This window comes from Lissotriton vulgaris, chromosome 7 (genome assembly GCF_964263255.1).
Source record: "Lissotriton vulgaris chromosome 7, aLisVul1.2, whole genome shotgun sequence".
Taxonomy (NCBI): Eukaryota; Metazoa; Chordata; class Amphibia; order Caudata; family Salamandridae; genus Lissotriton; species Lissotriton vulgaris.
The window spans coordinates 1,258,643,963-1,258,667,698 of NC_141695.1; the positions used below are offsets into that span (position 1 = coordinate 1,258,643,963).

Genomic DNA, 23,736 nt, shown 5'->3' on the forward strand with positions numbered 1-23,736 from the left:
AAGCGTATGCTCTCTGAGGACAGAAACTACATCTGCTCTGGCCCTAAGTGTTGTCACCTCCTCCAAGCAGGATGGCTCTGTAATCAGCATATCAAGGCAGGAGGCTTCAAAGACCTCTGCCACGCTAGATATGTGATCACAGCTTCCCCAGACAGGGGAAATGCCAACCCCCTACCCTGGGCCAATTTGGCACCAGGACAGGCAGAAAATTAGATATGCAAGGAGGCGTGGTGCACTCCCAGGCATAGAAGCAATCGAACAAGCCTTACTCAATTCTGACTTGGATACATCATTTCAAACATTCTTGATGGAACTCATGCTCTTTACATTATATCAGAGTTATTTTAAATACCAAGACACATAGTACCAACAATTGGTAGGAATGGCCATGGGCAATTCAGCGGCGCCTGTATACGCCAACATCTTTATGCAACAATATGAGGAGACCCACATCTTTACCAAAAAGGAATGGACAGACAATTTGCTACTTTTAACTCGATACATTGACGACATCTTTATCGTCTGGAAAGATACCAAGGAAAAACTACAAAAACTACTGATGGACTTCAACCAAATTGATGAACGTATCCAATTAACTTGGGAACTATCGGATAAATGTGTGAACTTCCTGGACGTCAAGGTCTCTATCAGCCAACAGGGATTCGAAACAGACTTATTCACTAAGCCTACAGATAGAAACAACATGCTTCACTATACGAGTTTCCATGAACCCAATCTAAAAAAATATTTACCATTTTCTCAAATGGCACGGGTCAAAAGAATCACATCAGATTCCACCAAATCCAAACAACGAATTGAGGAAGTTGCCACTAAATTTCACAACAAAGGGTACCCGGATAATATCATCGAAGAATCTAAACACAAAATTTCGAATATAGACAGACAGAAACTGTTACAACCGAGTACAAAAAAACAACAAACCCGTACAGTGGTAGTTTCTAAATATTCTACAGCAAGTACGAAATTCAAACGGATCATTTACCAACATTGGTCACTATTGAATTTGGAACCAGATTTCAATCAAATCTTTATGGAACCCCCACTATTTGCTTTCACTAGAGCACAGAACTTAGGAGAACTGGTTCAACATAAACCTACAATTACGGTCAAATACACAGGCACCAAGCCATGTTTGAACTGTGGGAACTGCAACAGCATTATCAGAGGAAATGTAATTAACCATCCCATGAAAGGCCACACGATAAAACTTAAGGTCAACGCCACGTGTGATTCCAGCAACGTGATTTACGCTCTAAAATGCCCCTGCGGCAAACTGTACATTGGCAAGACAGAACGCAAAATCAAGACAAGACTTACAGAACATAAGTCCAATATCCGGCTAAAAAATAACAAATCTTCAATAGCCACACATTTTCAAGAAGAAAAACATAACATCTCCCAAATGAAGTTCATCATATTGGAAACTATTTTCAGAATTGAAGGTAGAGATAATACCAAATTTTTACTCCAACGAGAAAACACCTGGATTCAGAGACTTTCTACACAGAAGCCACTCGGTCTAAATGACAGAATTGAACTCTCTTGTTACCTGTAAAAGTTGCACTTGGAGCAACCTAGTAATTCCTTTGTGAATTCACTGTGACATTTCTGTTTATGGTTTATTGTTTACTGGATACAATGTTCAAGTTTATGTTCATGCACTGAGGTATATAAGATATATTTTCTTTTACTCCTCACACTACACCACACAGGTTTCACTTTAGTTTACATTCTCCTACCCCCGTTTTACAGTGTGAGACGTTTTTTGGTGTCACATTTGAGGCACCACTCCTTTATATTCCTTCTCGTAATATTTTTTCCCGCAATATATTTTCTTCCAAGTTTTGACAGAATATATCTATCTTGGCAATAAATTTATTTTTGGAACCAAGATTATCCCAATACCCCACTACGCAGTATCGCAACTAAGGTTGCGCGTCTTTTCTCACTTTCCATGATCACGTGATCGCAACTTTCGAATTTGATCAAACGCGGCAGTAGACGCTATCGTCCTGACCGGCGTCCACGAGCAGATCACTTACGAACTCCGTTACCTCCTACCAGGTTAGTTTATCGACCAAACCAGTAGAGTACCAGCTTCTTGAGAAAAGCTTGTCATTGCACACTCGTCATTTTTAACGCTGCATTGCGGTAATACATGTACCTTACCCTTTCATTTACAGAGCCATGCAAATATAGAATACCATCACACGTAAGAACACGATTGAGTTTTCTTGACTTCCCACGGGTTTCAGGATTTTTTAAGGTGAACACATAATCTACCACTTAGCTTCCCCCTTTTCACCCTTTTATTCACTGTGAAGATCACACCACATCCGTTATATCACTCACAGGATGTTTATTTTACTTTTTCATCACAGTATCCTTTCCCCGATGAAGGGGCACATAATAGCCCCGAAATGCATTGGATGTATATGAAGGACAGTGTTATATCTTGAAAAAGAATCAAATGAATATCATATATATGCTATGGAATCGATTTATGAATCATTTTGCTGAATAAAAACGTATCAAATAATCGATAAAGAAGTTTGAAACCTCTGTTTTATTAGAGGAACAACAGTGTGCATACAAGGATGGGACCAGTGGTTCACTGACCTCACAATTTCAATGTTTATATATCAACGTCGTGGGACACTTGACGTTACTTGTGTAGCACCTAAAAAGACTAATTAAATTTTCTAAATTTTCTCAAAACTTGCTGTGCATCTGCCCTACCACATATCATAGCACTCCCAGGCAAGTCACACCCCTAAGGCAAGCTGCCTAATGTGCCCCCCGTTAGGAAAATTCTGCCTTCTTGGTGCTGGCACATGAAGTGGTCATATAGGGAGTGTAGTGACCCCAAAGAGTAATTAGCCAATTGGCTACCATCCTTCACTCCCCTTAAAGTCTCGAAATCTAGTAATGCCCCTGGCACCAGGAAAACAGATTTTGACAACCTGAGAAGAAGGACACTAAAGAGTCGCGAAGAGCAAGAACTGAGGAGCAGCAACCGACCTGGCGCCAATCCTGCTGGCCTGCCTGCTGTTCCTGACAATTGCGCCAAAGATGACTCATCCTGCAGCTGCTCTGCCTTCAAAAGCCTGGGTGGACTGCCAACATTTCAAGGAGCAACCAGTATCTCTCGTGGAGTAGCACATCTACTTCCCTTCACCCTGCGGACAGCCAAGAAGAACCACGATACTCCGGACCACGAAAACCTGACACTGGAAGCCCCACTGAACCTGTGTCCCCCTAGCCTGAGTCGAAGTGGGAGAATGATGGCAACGATGTCCTGAGACCCACCATAGTCTAACCCCACCTTGGGTGTGTCCATACTGGACTTCCGATTTTGCCTGCAGCCTCTTTGTGCAGGCCCCCTCAACTGCAAGTGTCTCCTGCAGTACGGACTCAAGCCTAAAGACAACACTGCATCTGAGTCCTACTTCATGGGTTCACCCACCCCCTAGTCCCAGCTTGCACTCTCTTTTTCCCAGGACCGCCTCCCATTGAAATCAATGGGGTACCCGATGCCAAAAACCACCTCTGCACCCAGAAGCGCCAGAGCCTACCGAGATGACCTGTTGGTGCTGCCTTGCACCTTGCCTCATACTTACCTTAACTCCAGAATATTGGTCCAGTAAGTCGCTGCTAATGTCCTGCATGCAGTATATGTGTTTTTTCCCCATAGGATAACATTACAGCATTAAAGACAATACAAGTGTATTTATCTGTTTTCTTCAAAACCGCTGTTTTAAAAAGTACTTAACCAATAACGAAGTTCTTGGTTTAAAAAATTATATAAAGATACGTGCTATTTTACTATATTGGAGTGAATCTCCTTATTGAGTGTGTGTGTATTATTTATTGACTGTGTGTATGCAACAGATGTCTAACAGTCCTCCTTGATAAGCCTAAGGCTGCTAGAGCATTCTACCACAAAAACAGCACCTTAAGATTGTTAAAGCAAGCCCTTGTCCACTCATAAAGGAGACCTGGACTCTACAGAATATACCTCTTTTTGGTATCTATCTATACTAAGATAATAAAGAGAGAGCCCAAACCTTTGAGGCGGGTAATCTCAGGAACCACAGCACCAATCACAACACCGAATACAACGTTGAAAAGGGCAGTTGCAGCAGAAGGACATAGGCTATGCAGACGCCCACCATATACATTTAAAAGGTAAAAGAACCATGCCAGCAAAGTAGTCCCTTGTGGGCGTGTCTGCGTTGTGCTGTGGGCATGTGCTGGGGGCGTGACAAACGCTGGGGGTGTGTGGTACGTTCTGCCCTTCATGCCATATCTCATATTGTGTGCTTTGGGCGTGTGCTAGGGGCGTGGGCGTGTGCGGGGCGCGGGATTACGGAAAAAAAAGCAAGCGTTGTGCCCAATATTTCATTGTTTTTTCTTCCCAGGTTCTGTACATTCCAACTCCGGGTGTCCACCCTGCTCCCTTTAAAAAACCCTGCACCCCATAATCATACACTAACCCATCTTAACCCTATAAATATACCCTGTACCCCAAAACCCAAACCTATCCCTAAACCCTAAAAATACCCCTGTACCCCAAAACCCAAACCTAGCATCTGAACCCTATAAATACCCCTGTACCTCAAAACCCAAACCTACCCCTGAACCCTAAAAATACCACTGTACCCCAAAACCCAAACCTAGCCCTGAACCCTAAAAATACCCCTGTACCCCAAAACCCAAACCTACCCCTGAACCCTAAAATACCCCTGTACCCCAAACCCAAACCTAGCCCTGAACCCTTAAAATACCCATGTACCCCAAAACCCAAACCTACCCCTGAACCCTAAAAATACCCCTGTACCCCACAACCTAAACCTAGCCCTGAAGCATAAAAATAACCCTGTACCCCAAAACCCAAACCTACCACTGAACCCTAAAAATACCCCTATACCCCAAAACCCAAACCTAGCCCTGAACCCTAAAAATACCCCTGTACCCCAAAACCCATACCTATCCCTAAACCCTAAAACGAATCCTGTACCCCATAACCCAAAACTATATATGAACCCTTAAAATACCCAAACACCCCAAAACATATACCTCAGTACCCCAAAACATATACCCCTATACCTATACTTACCTTATACAAACATTAAAAAAAACATGCTTTTACCATTCATGCGTTGTAAATGTATGCATAGTAAAAGCATATAAAATGTAATGCCATGCGTTATAATGGCATTGCGGCGTCATGATACTTTCATAATGAAAGTATGCGGAGTGATGGTATGCGGAAAGAAAGTGGCGGAATAATGGGTGTTTACCCTCCCCCGGTAAGTACATTGGTGGCACGTCAGCCCATCTCCAGCAACATACTCATATTTTTTCACCACCGATTTGTAAAAAATGCACAGGTCTCTGTCATTGATGGCCAGCACCGACATACACTTTTAGACACACCTCCCGCCACAAGTTCTAGAATTGGGAACTTTAGAGCTGGGGAACTACGTTCGAATCTCGGCATCAGCTCAACATCCTGTGATTCCAGGCAAATCACTTTGTCTCTCCGTGCCTACCACAAATGAATGTGTTCTTCTGTAATGTAAATTGTGCTCATGCCATGTTGTCGAGTTTGCGCTATATAATATTGCAAGGAAAAATAAAGTAGGGAAACTTGAGTTCACACACTACTGAACTCGCACTCTTAAGTGCATCAGCAGTGCACTGTGAATCGGAGCGTTTCACAGGCCTGTCACAGATAAGAAATGCTATCAAAATGAAATCCTACAAAACAATATACTACTGTCCGGCTGCAATTTATACCCGGACAATGTCGGGACGGGCTGCTAGTTAAGATACATGGAGAGAATGAAAGGAGAGTCTGATGCCAATTGACCCCCCTTTTTTTCGCTTGTGCTTGTCAGAGCGGGGTCTCATTGACTATAGTTGGTGCCGGGTGAGGTGACGTCTAGTCCTCATACCAGACGGGTGAGCATATGCATTTATACATTAGTTGTACATTCAATGCTTCTAGCTGTCCTAGAGATCTGAATTTGTAAAAATCTTGTAGTTGGTTCCATTGTGTTGTCACTGAGAGTTTTACCACTTGTGTTTTCCGGATGTCCTATACATCTCGCTGTTACAAAGGATCAGTATATGACATCAGAAGTTGTACCAATGCCAACCTGTATGTACAATTTTCGTTTTTCTGTTCTTGAACACTTTTGCATACTATTTGATTTCATGCAGTAGCAGTAACATTCGAAGATAGGTCCTAAAGAAAGCCGTGGACCGGTTGTCCAACAGGCTGAAAGATGTCGACCATTTTTGAAAGCAGTAATTTTTGAAACTGCTACATTTGCACTGTTTTTAATTAGGATTGCATCTGATGTCCCAATAAATATAGCTTTTTCTCTTTTGTAAATACTATTGTAATCACGTATATAACTTTTACACTGCACTCTTTCATTCCCACACTTAATTGGGATTTTCCTGGGAGGTAGATATGAGTCAAACTTATTTTCTGCTCTTCTGTTTCCTCTGTATGACCCTTTAGAGGATACAATCCACCCAGTACCCCTCTATGATCAAGAGGGCAATCGGGAGGGTGGCTGGAAACCCAAATGATAATAATGATCACTTTGGTGTGTGATGGGAATCCAATCATCAAGAAGGGTCTTCTCACTATTTAACTTTCTGTATTACTTTTGGTAGTACTCAGGTTGATATAGGTGCATAGTTTTTTCCACTTATTTGGATAGGCAGCTGGCATAATTGACCCCGGATTATATGTTTGTTTTGTGATCAATTGGATATGGGGATTTAATCCGTGTAGGGTCTATAAATTCCGTCTGACCCTTTACTACTTTACTTTGTGTTATTAATCAAAATATTTTACCTGTTCGAGAGGTTCACGTGCAATCTCACGTAGTTCCCCCTCACTCTCCCAAACACCATATTAAGCCCATGGGAGTTGTGGATATAAGTAAAGAATCATCTGCAAAGAGCAGGTTTGGGACTTTCGTGCCATTCATGGTGAGAGAATCATTCCTACAATCCAGCAAACTGTTTGCCACACCATTAATAAACAGAGTAAATAGTGTGGGAGCAAGGACATACCCTGGCGCACCCCACGCTGTATTGGTATAAACTCTGTCAATTCACCGCTTTCCCCCCACATGACCTAGACACAATAGTGTAATCTAGCCACCAAGGTTACCAGATCTACTGGTACACCTAAATCAAGAATTGTTTTCCACAGCAGATCACACTGTACTAAATCAAAAGCTGTTCTGGTATCGACAAATGCTTCATAAAGTTTCTGGTTTTTTTAGTAGCACAAATTTCCCTAATAATTGGGTAAATCTGAAAGCCTGGTCGCGTGTGCTTATTTTAGATCGAAAACCTGCTTGATATGCGGACAGTATCGCATTGTCATCTATACAGTCCTGGAGTTTGTCCAGAACTTGTCTGGCAAAAATCTTTAGCAAATTAGCAATCATGCTGATGGGGCTGTAATTGGAGGGGATGGAGGCTTCTCCCTTTTTATATATAGTAACTAGCAGCCCGTCCCGACATTGTCCGGGTATGAATTGCTGCCGGCCAGTAGTATATTGTTTTGTAGGATTTCGTTTTGATAGCATTTCTTATCTGTGACAGGCCTGTGAAACGCTCCGATTCACAGTGCACTGCTGATGCACTTAAGAGTGCGCGTTCAGTAGTATGTGAAGTCGAGTTTCCCTACTTTATTTTTCCTTGCAATATTATATAGCGCAAACTCGACAACATGGCATGAGCACAATTTACATTACAGAAGAACATATTCATTTGTGGTAGGCACGGGGAGACAAAGCGATTTGCCTGGAATCACAGGATGTTGAGCTGATGCCGAGATTCGAACGTAGCTCCCCAGCTCTAAAGTTCGCAATTCTAGAACTTGTGGCGGGAGGTGTGTCTAAAAGTGTATGTCGGTGCTGGGCATCAATGAGAGAGACCTGTGGATTTTTCAAATCAGTGGTGAAAAAATATGAGTATGTTGCTGGAGATGTGGGCCGCCGTGCCACCAATGCACTTACCGGGGGAGGGTAAACAACCATTATTCCGCAACTTTCTTTCCGCATACCATCACTCCGCATACTTTCATTACGAAAGTACCATGACTCCGCAGTGCCATTATAACGCATGGCATTACATTTTATATGCTTTTACCACACATACATTTACAACGAAATTCGTTGTAAATGCATGAATGGTAAAAGCATGTTTTCTTAAAATGTTTGAATAAGGTAAGTATGGGTATAGGGGTATATGTTTTGGGGTACTGAGGTATATGTTTTGGGGTGTTTGGGTATTTTAAGGGTTCATATATAGTTTTGGGTTATGGGGTACAGGGGTCGTTTTAGGGTTTAGGGCTAGGTTCGGGTTTTGGGGTATAGGGGTATTTTTAGGGTTCAGGGGTAGGTTTGGGTTTTGGGGTACAGGGTTATTTTTATTGGTCAGGGCTAGGTTTGGGTTTTGAGGTACAGGGGTATTTTTGGGGTTCAGCTGTAGTTTTGGGTTTTGGGGTACTTGGGTATTTTAAGGTTTCAGGGCTAGGTTTGGGTTTTGGGGTACAGCGGTATTTTAGGGTTCAGGGGGTAGGTTTGGGTTTTGGGGTACAGGGGTATTTTTAGGGTTCAGGGCTAGGTTTGGGTTTTGGTGTACAGGGGTATTTTTAGGGTTCAGGGGTAGGTTTGGGTTTTGAGGTACAGGGGTATTTATAAGGTTCAGGGTAGGTTTGGGTTTTGGGGTACAGGGGTATTTTTAGGGTTTAGGGATAGGTTTGGGTTTTGGGGTACACGGTATATTTATAGGGTTAAGATCGGTTAGTGTTTAAGGATGTTGGGGTATTTTAAGGAGTAAGGGTGGATTATGATTATGGGGTGCAGGGGTTTTTAAAGGGAGCAGGGTGGACACCCGGAGCTTGAATGTACAGAACCTGGGAAGAAAAAACAATGAAATAATGAGCACAACGCTCGCTTTTGTTTTTTCCGTAATCCCGCGCCCCGCACACGCCCACGCCCCCAGCACACGCCCACAGCACATGATATGAGACATGGCATGAAGGGCGGAATGTACCATATGCCCCCAGCGTTTGTCACGCCCCATCACATGCCCACAGCACAACGCAGACACGCCCACAAGGGAATACTTTGCTGGTACGGTTCTTTTACCTTTTAAATGTATATGGTGGGCGTCTGCATAGCCTATGTCCTTCTGCTGCAACTGCCCTTTCCAACGTTGTATTGGGTGTTGCAATTGGTGCTGTGGTTCCTGAGATTACCCGCCTCAAAGGTTTGGGCTCTCTCTTTATAATATTAGTATAGATTATCTCTGCTCCCCTCCAAGTTGCCGGGATATCCCCTCCAGCCGATATACAATTAAACAAAAGATTTATGTATGGGGCCCATATTGTGGGTTCTTATTTATACAAGTCTCCTGGTATCTGGTCGAGCCGGGGGCTTTACCTGCATTTAATCTATTAATCACTGACAAGTTGTCATCAAGGGTGAAAACCAGTGCAGTGCCAGTCGTAATTGTAGCAGGAAGAGTATTAGCAATGTTCTGATCAGCTCTAAGGCTGGTAAAGCTGCCAGAATCTCAGCACTGGTGTATAGTTTGCAAAAATGTTCCATCCAGACCTCCGTCTGAATATGATAACTGGGAGCAGTTGCATTTTCCAGACTATTCTTTGCGATAATATGCCAGAACAAATGACTATCATTACATTTTGCAGCTAATACAAAGTCTTGACATTTTTTGTCTGTGAAGTCACGCTTAGCTTTGGTTAGTGCAGATTTTTATCTTTTGCGAGCCAGGGCTACCCCAGGCTGGCTGTGCTCCTTAACTGCTAGATGTAGTACCGCCTTTCCTAGCTTGCATTCACTGTTAAACCATTTACTGTCCACTGCACCCTGGGGCCTCCTTCCAGGGCTTGTTTTGATGAAGACAGTTTGAAGGGCTTCAAAGAATTTCCTGTGCACCGATAAAATAGAAATTAATTCAAAAGGATGTTCACAGTCCAAGCTACTAACCAAGCCAGACAGAAAATGTGTAAATAGCTGCTAAAACTTTTGGCCAGGTGACTCTTCTGCGGTTTTGGCTACAGGAGACTATTCTGGAAATGCACCTTGGAGGATTCCTGTCCAAGGCACTACCCTTAATTTTTAACAACAAGGGATTGTGGTCACTGTCAAACCTCTGGGCAATAATCATATCCTCCACTAAGAACCAAATTCTTACATCAACTAGAATGTAATTGATTATACTAGCACTGGCAACCTGTTTAAAAGTGGCCTGCCTGTTTAAGTCAGATGCAGTTCTCCCATTACATGCCCTCAGACTCCTTCCTGTGATCAATTAAGCTATCTGCAGGGAATACAGACGCTAGAAAATGGCAGTGATTACTAGCTACCTAACTAGGTATGCCCCAAGCCTCATCCTCTTCCTCGAGTAAGGTGCTTAGTAGTGAAGAAAGCTCAACGGAAGCATTAAAGTCCCCGGCAACAATTATTTTAGAGTTGATTTGATACGCTCCAACTAAGTTATCTAGCAGCGATAGTACTGGAGATTCGATGCTTTTGACCTGGCATGGACAATAAGCACGGTCACGTTTAGGCTCGTCGGAAAGGCAAGCTGGATCCCCAGAATGTCTTGGGATTTTATTAGTAATTGCTTGTACTTGCAGGCTAAAGTGTTCTTTGCAAGGATTATCTGCCCCCTACTAGCCCTACCCATTGCTTTCGGTGGATTAGCTACCAAACTATATGTGGTATAGCCGTTTATGTGCACCCTGTCCACAGCCCAAGTCTCTTGGAAGATAAAGATATCAATTTTGCCTACATAAAAATACCATTCAGGGTCTTGGAGCTTAGAGTGGATCCCCGCCAGGTTCCAAGAGATTAAGCTTAGTTTATTTTTTACCTCGTTGTAAAGTATGGTAGACATCAGTGAGTGTCTGTGTTACATGACGGCACATTGTCACTAGTCTAATAGGACAATTGGGTAGATGAGTATAATCGTAATGGGAATGTAACCTTGGCTATACTAATGCTATTATTAGGTAATTATTCGGCATTTACTGCCAGGTGCAAACTACTAGTAGGCGGTTCAGCGGTGTAACTATCTCCCAAGGGTTTGAGAATCAAACCGCTTTTGTAAACTATTTGGTCTGGCATGTGGTGCCTAGAGCCTTTGTGTTTCCCTGTTTGGCCACAGACTAAAATATTCAAGTTAAATTTTTCCCTTGCACTACTCCTAAATGGTTTTAATTGGGTAATATAATCTGGCTTTGCTGTGCATATACTGCTGCCTTTTGGGTATGACGGTGCAGGGGTAGGAGATGAGAAGCTGGTAATGTGCCTAAATCAATCCACATATTGTAGTTGGGAAGAAAGCCCCTACCTTAGTTCAAAGCACTGTCGTGCTTCAGCTCCTGGCCTGCAATACATAAATCTAATGGATGAATTGTTTTAGAGATGTGTCCTGATATCTAAGGCCACTAGGTCATCTACCATCCTAGCATCTTTATTGTAAATTCTGTCACATCGAAAACTGAGTTCTTGGGAGAGCTACTCTGAGCACAGAGAATATCTTCTCGAATAACCGAGCAACAGCCTCTAGTGTGCCTAATCCAATGGATAGCTTTATTAATCAAAGACCCTTCGGATTCAAACGGTGTCGGACTGTAGTTTAGGCACCTTGGTCATAGCTACTTTGCTTTTTTAATCAATGGGCCTATCTCTAGGGCAAGGGGCGGAGATATACTTCTGTCCTCTATTAATTGTATCACAATAGGGATAAAAGATCCTTGAAGGATTAGGTTGTGGCAGCTGGGGGGAATTAAATAAACTAGGGTTACTTGGAGCAATATTGTTCCATTGTTGTCGAAAATTGGCTCTAATATTTTGCTGGGAGTACTGAGGGTGTGGTTGATGGCATTGGGACCTACAATTCCTTCTTTCTGCCGCTTGTGCCTCATGGGAGTCCTCTGGACGAGGGGGACCAAATGGGACAATAGACTGCTATATTTCTGGTTGTTGAGTAATCGGAATGGTCTGAGTGAACTGGCTGTGCTGGATAGCTGGTTTGTCAGTAGCTTTTGCTCATTTAAGCGTATTCAATGTAGAGGTCAATCGAAATATGGCAGTTTTTAACTCTCCCACTTCGGTTCTCAATGTATTCATTAAAACAATGCACCCCCTACTTGTATGAGCTGGGGGTCCTGATAACGTAGTCTCCATAAAGAGATTGGGAGGGGGGTCAGCGCCAGGAACATCATTAACTAGATTACACAATGGTAAAAAACGATTACTGCAATAAACAATGTCAGTTGAGACAGGTAAATGAAACAAGTCTGGCACATCTGGCGCATCCGTGCTAGGAAGCTACCCCTGGGTAGCAGCCGTAACCATAGATTGTGTGGCTGCCTTCCCAAACATTCTTGGTATGGGCTACTTTGCAGTAAAAGTTGGATCCTGACTAATTAAGGTCTCTCGCGATGCTGATGCAGATGCAGTGGACCCCTCAACTGCCTTCCCCTTCACCATGATTAAAATAATAATGATTTTTTTTTACGGGGCACTGTTATACAACATTAGTACAGGAAGCGTTAGGCCCAGGAGAATCGAGGGGCGAGAGAAAATCGAACTATGGTATCAATGGGACCGTCAGATGGTATCAGATGGTATCCCTGATATTGTCTCTGTGTCCCTGAGCCCTGGTCACTTTAGCCCGCAGAGATACAAACAGTCAGGGCAAGTCTGAAGATAACAGCCAGCCACAATGTAAGGTCGAAATAAAAAAGCAAGTAAGAACTCAATAGCGTACCTCCTGGTGAGCGAATGTTAAGGGCGTGGCCCAGCCCACCCTCCTCTGGGCATGGACGTGTCCGCTCCTGGCCTGGGCTTTGCCCAGGTGCGTCCGCCCCGCTCTGCGGGAGCCCCGAGCTGAATTCGAACGCCTCCTGGCACGGGAAAGCAGCACTGGCGGCAGCGGCCACGTTGCAGGGTGGGAAATGGAGTCCCCTGTCTCTCTTCTCCTCTGTGCCTGGTGCCTGGTTGTATTGTATTGTATTGTAATTGCATTTATATAGTGTTACTACCCCTGACGAGGCGTCAAAGCGCTTTTTCAGCAAGTAGTACGCTGCTCTGGAACCCATAAAGGATTAGTGTTGAGTTAGTATAGTGAAACATGATAGTAATTTGAGTGGTGGATAGGTTTGTCATTTATTTGGATTCAGAAGGATAGTGGAGTAATAGAAGTGGGGAAAAGGTTTGCATTTATATAGTGCTTGTTACCCCTGATAGGGTGCTAAAGTGCTTTTTTCTGCGAGTAGCACTCTACTCAGGAACCCATAAAGGATTAGTGGTGAATTAGTATAGTGAAATATGAAAGTAGTTTGAGTGGTGGATATTAGTCAGTTATTTGGATTGAGAAGGATAGCAGAGGGGTAGAAGAGGGAGAAAAGGTTAGGATTTATATAGCGCTTGTTACCCCTAATGGGGTGTTGAAGCACTTTCTTGGCGAGTAGTACGCTACTCCGGAACCCAGAAGGATTAGTGGTGAATTAGTATAGTAAAATATGAAAGTAATTTGAGTGGTGGATATTAGTCAGTTATTTGGAGTGAGAAGGATAGCGTTGCGATGGCTATGAAGGGCTCCTATGCTGCGGGAGCCCCGAGCTGAATTTGAACGCCTCCTGGCATGGGAAAGCAGCGTTGGCAGCAGCGTTGCAGGTGGGAGAGGAGTCCCCTGCCTCTCTCCTCCTCTGTGCCTGGTGCCTAGTTGCCATGGCTATGATGGGCTCCTACCCTGCAGGAGCCCCGAGCTGAATTTGAACGCCTCCAGGCACAGGAAAGCATCGTTGGCGGCAGCGGCCATGTTGCAGGGTGGGAGATGGAGTCCCCTGCCTCTCTCCTCCTCTGTGCCTGGTTGTGATGGTTAAATGTTGTAATGTCCAGTCGACGTGGCAGGGGTATGCTACATCCTTCAGGGAGAGTTGATGTACTGGAGATTTCTCTTCACACTTTGAAAATGTTAATTTAGGCTGTTCTCCTTTCTTCAAAACACTTTCTGGTCGGTTAAATCATCTTGATAGACAGAGTTTATTTGCAAGACTTTTCCCTGAGTTCTGTTTGGAGCGCGTTTCAATTAGTTTCCATGGGGCTGAGTAGCTCATATTTGAAAAATCCCCCGTCTCTTCCCAGTTACGAGTATTGGCCAATCATGTAATTGACTTAATTTTTGTACCTCACCTTTAAGAAATATATGAGAAATTATAGAGATTACACCGTTAACATGTATATATGATAAATTATAGAGATTACACCGTTAACGTCGTAATTTGGGGGTGACATTAAAACACAAGATGTACCGTTTGGGTAATTACTGAATGCGAGGGGCATTTCAGGGCAATTTTTTGACTCCAGCAAACACTTCAGGTAATTTTTTTAGCACAAGACAACAAATCCAAATGTAGTGTTTTGAATGTGAGCTACCTTAAATCAACTTGAAACTACGTTTTTTAAAAGAATTTTACCTGAACGGGCTGTTCAGGTAATTTTTGGAGTGCAAGATGAATTTTGTGTAATTACTTGTAATTCACCTAATTAGCTCTAGTACATGGGTACTCACAAACATTTGCCATGGGGCCGCAAAGTACAGTCTGTGCTATGACCGAGGGCTGCACTATTGCCAGCAGGGTGGTGGTAGGGGGTCTGACTGGGTCAGGGATTGTGTAAAGAGGTCTAAAAAAAATTAGATAAATAGGCAAGCATTTATTTGCAAGTTGATAAATGCTTGCTCGTTTATTTAACATTTTCTACAAATATTAGTGCTCAGCAACTATACAGGAGCTTGTGCTGCTGTTCACGGGGGGTGGGGGGTGGGGGGTGGGCGCATATAAAGGTCAAGGGGGCCGCAGCTCTAGTACTTTAACATTATGCTGATTATGCAACAATTAACCCTCTTGGCCTCGCCCCCACTCATGCACAGTATTTTTGAGATTTAGCATTTACAACCTACTTAAGGTAATTAGTGTATTCCAGCTCTCTGTGGTGGATAAGGGTGAACTTGATCTCTTTTGAAGTAAGTAGCATTATTAGGGGAGGGTGGTTCCCAGGACTCCCAAGAGGACCCTCTCCCAATTACACCACACTGCAGAGGTAAGTTCATTATTTTACCTCCTGTCTTTCTCTATGTAACTTGCCCCGTTATCTACTTATAATTAGGACATTACCCAGTGCATTCCTGAGAAGAAAGGCACCACAGTGGACAAGAAAATGGCACATATCTATGTTTTTCCTTAATTGAGTGCTGAATTCTGATTTCTCAATGTCAATACCTAAGCACAAAATAGGCAAATAAACCCAATAAACAACAGGAATTAAGTAATCGCCACAAATGCAATGTATAATCAGTACTCAAGCTTATAACATACCGTGAGGGGCTAGAGGAAACACTGAGGCTCCCTGGCTCTGTCAAAATCCCATGGATTAGGTATATTAGAGATTTATTGGGAAAGCTAGGTATAGGATCCCTGTGGGAAGACCAGTTGTCAGCTGGGTCCATAAGAATTAATACCATTAAAGTGCATTATGGTCAGTACAAATTAAATTCAATGCAGTCTCAAGCCACTTTTGGTTCCCTATCTGATGCTTTCTGAGCAGGGAAATTCGAGTTTAAGAAGAAAGGATTCCTTAATGAGATTGAACCGCTGGCAGCACGGAAACGATATCTGCAGTTTGTTATGGAACTCTTCCTCTATTCTCCTTTACCTCAGGCTGTGCTCGCCAGCATGAGCAGGGTAGATGGGATTATCCTGCCTGTGGTGCCAGTAAGGAATCTGTAGAGGATGTCCTATTCTACTGTCCTGCAAATGACAATTGGAGAAAAAAATTGATCCTTACAGTATGTCGAATACTAGGGGTGAGAAAGGACGTAGGTACCCTTCGTAACTTAAGATATGGCACAAAACAATGTATTGTCTTTGCAGTTTTTCGTTACCTTTTGGCAATGGAGAGGACCAGGTGTTTGATCCTTAAAGCAAACACTGGGCCTTATACATTGATAGCATCGGGGGCTTTTAATGATTCTGTTATTCCACCCCCATGAGAAATCTGTGACGCTGTGGCCCAAGAATATACTTGCCTAAAAATTAGTAGAGAGTGGTCACGATTCATGCCGCATTTGCACATTTAAGAATGATCAGGGCCTGCTCTGAGTTTTTGACCACTCTTTTACACTATGGCACTTTATGTATACATCATGATCCAAGATTGCGTAGCCATACCATTGTGATTTTATTTATGGAGCTGGAAAAATGTTCAAATAATATAGATTGTATGATGTTGTTTTATGTTGGTTTTACATACTTATGGTGTGCAATAGCATAATTTTAATATTTCATGTTGATGAAATTGTCTCCTATACTTTTATAGCATGTAGCCGAAACAAAGTATTTTGAATTGAATTGAATATAATAAATCCATCACCATCAGTGCTACATGTCACCAGTCACCATCAGTTTAAATCTTCAATTATCAACATTTGCATCACACAGCATCACCCATCACCAGCCCCCATCCATGCCCTATCTTAACAATCAGAGTGAGTTTTTATGGTCACTGAGAAAAGCAGACACTTCAGTATGCACATGGAATAAAAGCCTGTACGTCATTGTCCGCACCCTAATAATACCTTCAGTTCCTCCTCTTTGGATGCCCCAGCCCCTAGTTCCATTTTCTCCAGGTATGACTCTTTTCTCCCATCTTCATTCCACATAAAAGTCTCCTATGCATCAGACCTCCTGTCTCAAGTTTCTATTTCCCATATCCTTCATTCTGACTTTCTTGTGCTCGCTGCTTCTTTTCTCTAGTACCAAGATTCTTCAGTGCAGCGTTTGCAGTTCTTCCTCTCTTTGTACACCACACTTACAGTCCTGATTCCTATGTTTTAACCTAAAAACTTCTAGTGTATATCATCCAATGCCTACATCCTCTTCTATCCCTCTGGACCCTTCTCCTAGTTCTCCTATACAGCTTTCCTAAACCTTGAAAGCCTATCATCAAATACCATATTCTTAAGTCTCCCTGACCAAGAAATTTCCACATTCTCCACTTACCTACTCTCCATTTCTCCTGAATGCTCAGTCCTCCTTGCATTGGTTCCCTGATCTTCTGTTCTTTTGTCAAAAGCTCACACATCCCTAAGTTTGCACATTCTACATCCCTCCCTTCACCTAGCTTCTCACCTTCCACAATTGTGTTCTACAGATTCCCGATCCCAGAGCCCGATCCTTTATCCTGATTCTCCAGGTCATAAGCTTTAGCCAGTATTTGGTCTTTCTTCTTTACAAAGCGTGTTCCAATCTCGTAATCCCTAGTGCAGCACCTTTTATCTACAGTAGGTCTGACTCTCCATAAACACCCATACGGTGAATAGTTAAATGCTGGCACAGCCCAGTGATGAACCATCAGACGATGGTTTGGCTTGACCCCAGCGAAGACTGGTTTTATAAAGTGTACATTGGGGCCTCCCTTTGGCTTCCCGCATTCAGCACTGAAGTGCCTTACTCCTCTGCAGATGGTTTGTGACTGAATAGCCAGAGCAAAGCATTGTAAGCAGAACACTGTGTCTTTGTCCTCAGCTCTGACCCCTCTCAGATGACTGTTGTACTTGGGCAGAACAACTTCAACGAGACCAGCAAGAACACAGCTACGTTTCAAGTGCAGGCATACTTTCCACATGAAGAATATGTACAGAGCACATATGTCCATGACATCGGTGAGTTGACATTTAAGATGAATAGGCCTGGGGGTGGGTAGGCCAGATGTGGGGATATACTAAATACTTGACTGAATAAGATGCAAAATCCTGGCAAAATTTTGCCTCTAAGAATGAGCCTGCCCAGATTTGTAGACCCAGCATAAATTGTGACCTCTCTCCAAGATAAACTTTCCCGGAAGCAAAACCTATTGAACATCAGTGAACCCACATACAACACATCACAACCTGCAGTAATTTCATTTGAATACTTCAGTTGTTAAATATTTTAATAACAAAACCAATAAAGCCAAGCTCAGGCTAGGGTTTAGTGAACACGTGTTTCAGTATGAATTATTTCTTGTCAGTGGACAGAAACTGTTACAATATCAAACTAGGCAATACTTGGTGGAAGGCTAATCTAAAGCAAGTCAGGCATAGGAGGTTTGAAATCAATGTAATATCCAATATGTCAGAAAAATCCGATGCCATGATATTTTTCACAGGCTTCTATATTGTATATTGGAATATCGTGACACAAAAATATTGTGTCCAAAATATCGATAACAAAAGTATTTATTTTTATTTTACTCAAAATAAAAATAAAAATATCAACAGCAACAATATTTCCAGTAAAAATATAGAACATACAAGATTATCAGGGCATATGTACAGAGGCCGTACTCGCATTATGTAATTTAATTCTACTGTTTTTTTTGTACTATTACATGCCTTTGTCAATTGGCCCTAAACAATAAAAATGGGATTAAAATGTGAATATTCAGGAAATATCAATTTACAGTTAGTATAAATAGAAAGGACTGTGCCCTCTTTGAACTTTTACTAACAACGAGTTGGAAGTTTCGGTCAGGGTAGACTCACAAAGGCACATAAGATTCCTTCCCGTACTCATAAATGCTTTTGTCAGTGAGCCCCAATGACTACAAAGTTATAGAGTACAAACATATAATATTGTAATAAAAGTAAATAGATTTAACCATAATACAATAAAAAAATATAACCATATGATAAAAAAGTATTTTTTCATGGATGAAAATTATTCTGGTTAATAAAATATATTAATGTAGAAATTTAATTTTAAATAAAATATCTAATGTTTTGTAACTTCTTTCAAATCTGCAAAAATAACTTTCTAAATCAAAGTAACAATAACTATACTAAAATTTTAAAACTAATTCCAGTTAAAAATAACTAAGCATTTCACAAGCATAATAAAAATGAATGAAATTATCCAAATGTTTTTCATAAAAAAGAACACCCTCTAAAATAAATTAAAATGATAATGCACATTTTTAAGCAATATATAAATATGAAACACTTAGATGTATTATTATAATGTAAAACAATTCACATTTTTAAAATAACCTATTTTTAAAAGTTCATATTTATTGTGCCAACTCCACAGCCATAAACACTAATAAAAAAAGCACGATTTTAACTCCACTTTCACACACATTAGGGAACAAGTGAATATTTGAGGAGCTGGGGAGGGTCAGATTTACTAATGTAACTCCAGCAATCAAATAATAAGGAAATTATATATATGTGGGTTGTCACATAAGTATTGTAACTCCAATCCCACAAATACTTGTAAAAGTGCACTTATTTGGGAGGAATGGGGGTAGATTTACTATTTTAACTCTCAAACGGCAAAAAAGTTAGCATATTTAAAAAAAAAATACCCTTTCGGGCACAGAGTGACTCATAAATTATTACTCTGGGTAGTTCTCAAGTTTAGGTGGAAAGTAGCTCCTGTATAGAGCTCCCTCAACACCAGTGACACCCTAGATCTGCTCACCTCAAATGTCTGCTTTTGTGTCAAAGTGTTTAAGCATAGGATTAGCACAGTGCCATCCACCGGTATTTCAGCAAATCAAAGCTGTAATACTGTGCCAGGAGTGGTAAATGGCTTTTGTCATTTTACAGCTTGGCATGGACAGCACTGTGCTAGTCCTACGCGTAAAGTCTTTGCTGTAGAAATGGCAAAAGACTTTGTCCCTTTCTATCATGGCGTGGATGGCACTGTGCTAATCCTATTCTTAAAGACTTTGATAGAAAAGCAGACATTTCAAGTGAGCAGATCTAGAGGGTCGCTGGTGTTGAGAGTGCTCTATACAGGAGCTGATTTCCACCTCAATTTGAGAACTACCCAGAGATTTCTGCTTCTTTTTTACATATTTAAAAAAAGTAGCATTATAAAAATTATGTCACGTATTAGCTAAATATAAAAGCATGTGTGTTACAAAATATTTGCAAAAGAAACTACGTTAAAGTTATAGTTTATACTACCACACTTTAGTATAGCACGTTTATAGTATCAATAATAATAGCAAATATAAAAAATATATTCTCACCTTCAATATTTCATTCACCATATTTTGGCACCAATGGTATGGTGAAACAATATTTTGGAGTTGCTATTCAGGTATTGCACCTCATAGTTAGTGTGGACCTTATCAATACTGCCATTCATTCATTCATTTCATTCTGTGGAAATTCTAGGTTTCACCATGGACTCAGAAATGTGTTTCAGCCCCCAGATCAGAACCCTCTTCAATAAAAATCTATTTTCGTCCACTAAAAACACAGAGTCAGGTCCTCCACATGATCGAATATTTGCCCTGGGTCTTTGAGTGATAGCCTTTCATGGCCTTAGCAGACAAAGTAAGACTTGGGTGGTCGATAAAGGAAAAGGAGTGGAATAACATGTACATAAGAGGCAGAGTGGGAGCTGCTGGAGGACTCAGATTCCCAAAATAATAATATTGAATACTGGTAAAGCATAAGATGACCAGCAACAGACTCTTACTGGAACTGAGCCCCTTAGGGACCAGAGAAGTGCCTCCAGCAGAGAATAACACTGCAACAGAGAGCAGCACCTCACCCACAGCCTTAGAGATCCCCTAGGAGTACTGACCCAACATACTCTTTCACATTCCTTCAGCCTTTATCCACATCTCTCTCTTTCTTGCAGCGTTGGTGCGCTTGAAGGAGAAGGATGGCCATTGTGCAGAGTACTCCTCTTTCATACAGCCGGCCTGTCTGCCCAGTGGTCAAGATCCTGTGAGCGCTGGCACGCAGTGCGAAATAGTGGGATGGGGTCATCAGTTTGAAGGTAAGTTTGGAAAGGGCTTAAGGAAAGGATCACAGTACAGACCAGGAAAGTATGCAAAGCAGGGAAAGAGGTCAGTGCAGAGAGAGGAGTCAGAACAAACAAGTGAGCATACAAAGGGCCTGTACACAAGAAGGGTGAAATCAATTGTGAAGAAACAGACAAAATGGGCAATAGCAAATTCTTGTGAAAGTGGACAAGTCGGAATAAAGACAGAGGGGCATATATTAACAAGGCAGGCGATATGACATTATCGCCGCTTTTGTGGCCGTTTTCGGCCGAGGAGCGGCGATAATTTAATCGCCCTATTAGCAAGCTGCCACTAACAGCAGTTAGCGGCAGTTTGTAGGCGACAGCGAGCGGTTTGGGGCCCGGTTTGCATGTCAGCGATATTTATCGCTAATGACATGCAAAGTGGGCGTACCCAACCTGTTAGCGACTGAAAGCATCGCTATCTCCTATTATCAATGCAACCATTTAGAAAAATGGGGTTAACCCAATTGGGTCAAGGACCTGGGTATCGTATTATATGAAAAAGACAAGGGTCATGGACCTCAATTTAAACAATGTATAGATCAATCCTTAGTTGATTATTCAAGTAAATTCTGAGCATACAATTAATCATCAGCTCCAAGTAATAAATACAAAATAGACAAAAAAGCAGCAACGGACTGAAATATTATCAAGCAGTTTTTTAATTCATTGCTATATCCAAGAAATTATTTCTGATTCTTCTTCCTTTTTCTTTCAACCACCTATATCAAACTTTATCACTTCTATCTATGCACGTTCCCGAGTTGGGGGCACATCTATTTATGGATATATTGATTATACTGTTGTGATCCTTTGGTAAGAATTAGGTTGGCATCCTTACAGGTGTTGAAAAAACCACTTGAATATAGCAATGAATTAAAAAACTGCTTGATAATATTTCAGTCCGTTGCTGCTTTTTTGTCTATTATCAACGCAGGCGTAGCGATTAAAAAATTTGCGGTAAGCGCGAATATCGCTGAAAACTAATGCCTGCTCAGACCACTTCTTAACCTGTATATCCAATGGGAGATGTATATTCAGGTTAAGACCCTATAGGCGTTAATGCCTGAATATAACTGGATTTCCAGCGATATTCACGCATTAAGCTGCTATCGCCGGATATTTGATCGCATTTGAGATAAACGTTGCTAATAGCACGTTATCTCTGCAATAAAATCCAGCGATGCACGGCGATAGAAAAAATGTCGCTACGCTTATTTAGCGATAAATATCGCTAGTTGTTGATAATATGCCCCAGAGTGACAACCTGCTAAGAAGAGGCTTGAAGCATTGGAAGTGGGCAGAGTAGAGGAAGTAGGCAAAGCTGGGAAGGGGAAGACCAATGGAAGGGGCCGAGCAGATGAAGCAGATCAGAAGTGTAAAGGATGAGAGAATGGAAGATCCTCCTGCAGTGCCTACATATTAAGGATTTGTGAAGATTCTTTAGTTCCTTGAATGAATATTACAAACCATCTTGCATACCTGGGATGAAGGATTAAGCACCATTAGTGCACAGCATGAGGAGTTGAGAACTTTTGTTAGCATATGGGATGAGATGAGGGGGTGAGAACCTTCTATAGTTCCTGGGAGAATGGTTGAGAACTATTTTAGTACATAGGATTAGGGACTGAAAGCCTTTAAAGTGTAGGATGAGAAGTTGAAGACTTGCTTTAGTGTGTAGGTTAAGGGATTGAGCTTTCTCAGTGGTTGGTAGTTGAGCAACCTCAGGTGTATAATCCTGCTTGGCTGTTGATGATCATTTTTGGTCCATTTTATGGATTGGCTGGGGCCTGGGTCTCATCCTATAACTGAGGCACATGGATCTACTCTCTCCCAGTATTAGATGCCTCCTTTCACATGGGCAATCTTCTCTCACGCAGAAGCCAGCGAGTATTCAGATTTTCTGCAGGAAGCCTCTGTACCCATCATCCCCCTGGATCGCTGCCGTGCTCCAGACATCCATGGGAAGCGCATTGGCCCCGGAATGCTGTGTGCTGGGTTCCTGGAAGGAGGTACTGATGCATGCCAGGTAAGGCTGACCTTTCACCTGGAGAAAACCCTTTATTCCAGGTAGAATACGCTGAAAAAATGAAGGGGGTTCCTGTGACCCCACTCCCCATTGACTCTCTTATGACCATGTTTCAGTGTTGATAGGTTTTAGATTCTCTGAATTAGGGGGGGGGGGTCAAAGTGTGTAGTCTGTAGTACACATATGTAGTGATGCAGGCCTAGTTTGCTATACTCCCATAGCACAAGAGTGGCTAGGGATAACATTGTCATTAAAGACATTTGTTGCTATTGGCAAACAGTCCTTAGCACTCCAGATTAGAAATCACCCACACAGTAAACAGAAACTACAACTACTCCACAACATAAAAGGATGGAGAGTAGAGAAAGGGAGTAAAAAGCATATTATAGAAGAATACAATGTGTACTAGGTGTGACCATAAAGAGCACCATGCCAGAATTTGACTTTAGACGCTCAGAGAAGAGAAAATGGGTTTCTACTTTTCTGCCATAAGGCTGTGACTTTCAGGAGAGGCAATAGTGGTTATTCAGAGTTTGACAAAGTGAAAGAGGCTTCCTCTCAGACAAACTTTCAGTTTCCCTACTTTGTGAAGAGATGGAGAATCACATAGGTTTAGATAGCTTAGCCCCAGAAATCCTTGACACAGAGTCCCATCCTCTTCAGGATCCAATGACAGAGGCTGAAATGTGTAATAGCAGGGTGACCATCATTGATTTTTTCCTTCACAGGAGCTACTTGT

At 42.0% G+C, this 23,736-nt stretch overlaps 1 protein-coding gene across 2 annotated transcripts in view; it reads left to right on the forward strand.

The window, feature by feature from the left end:
* Nucleotides 1-23,736, forward strand: part of F12 (coagulation factor XII) — a 119,467-nt gene that overhangs the window by 90,722 nt on the left and 5,009 nt on the right. For both annotated transcript variants that reach the window (XM_086931800.1, XM_086931801.1), the window contains exons 11-13: nt 17,687-17,823; nt 20,798-20,938; nt 22,849-22,997. In XM_086931800.1, coding sequence (XP_086787926.1) covers nt 17,687-17,823; nt 20,798-20,938; nt 22,849-22,997 — 427 coding nt within the window. The remainder of the gene's footprint in view (nt 1-17,686; nt 17,824-20,797; nt 20,939-22,848; nt 22,998-23,736) is intronic.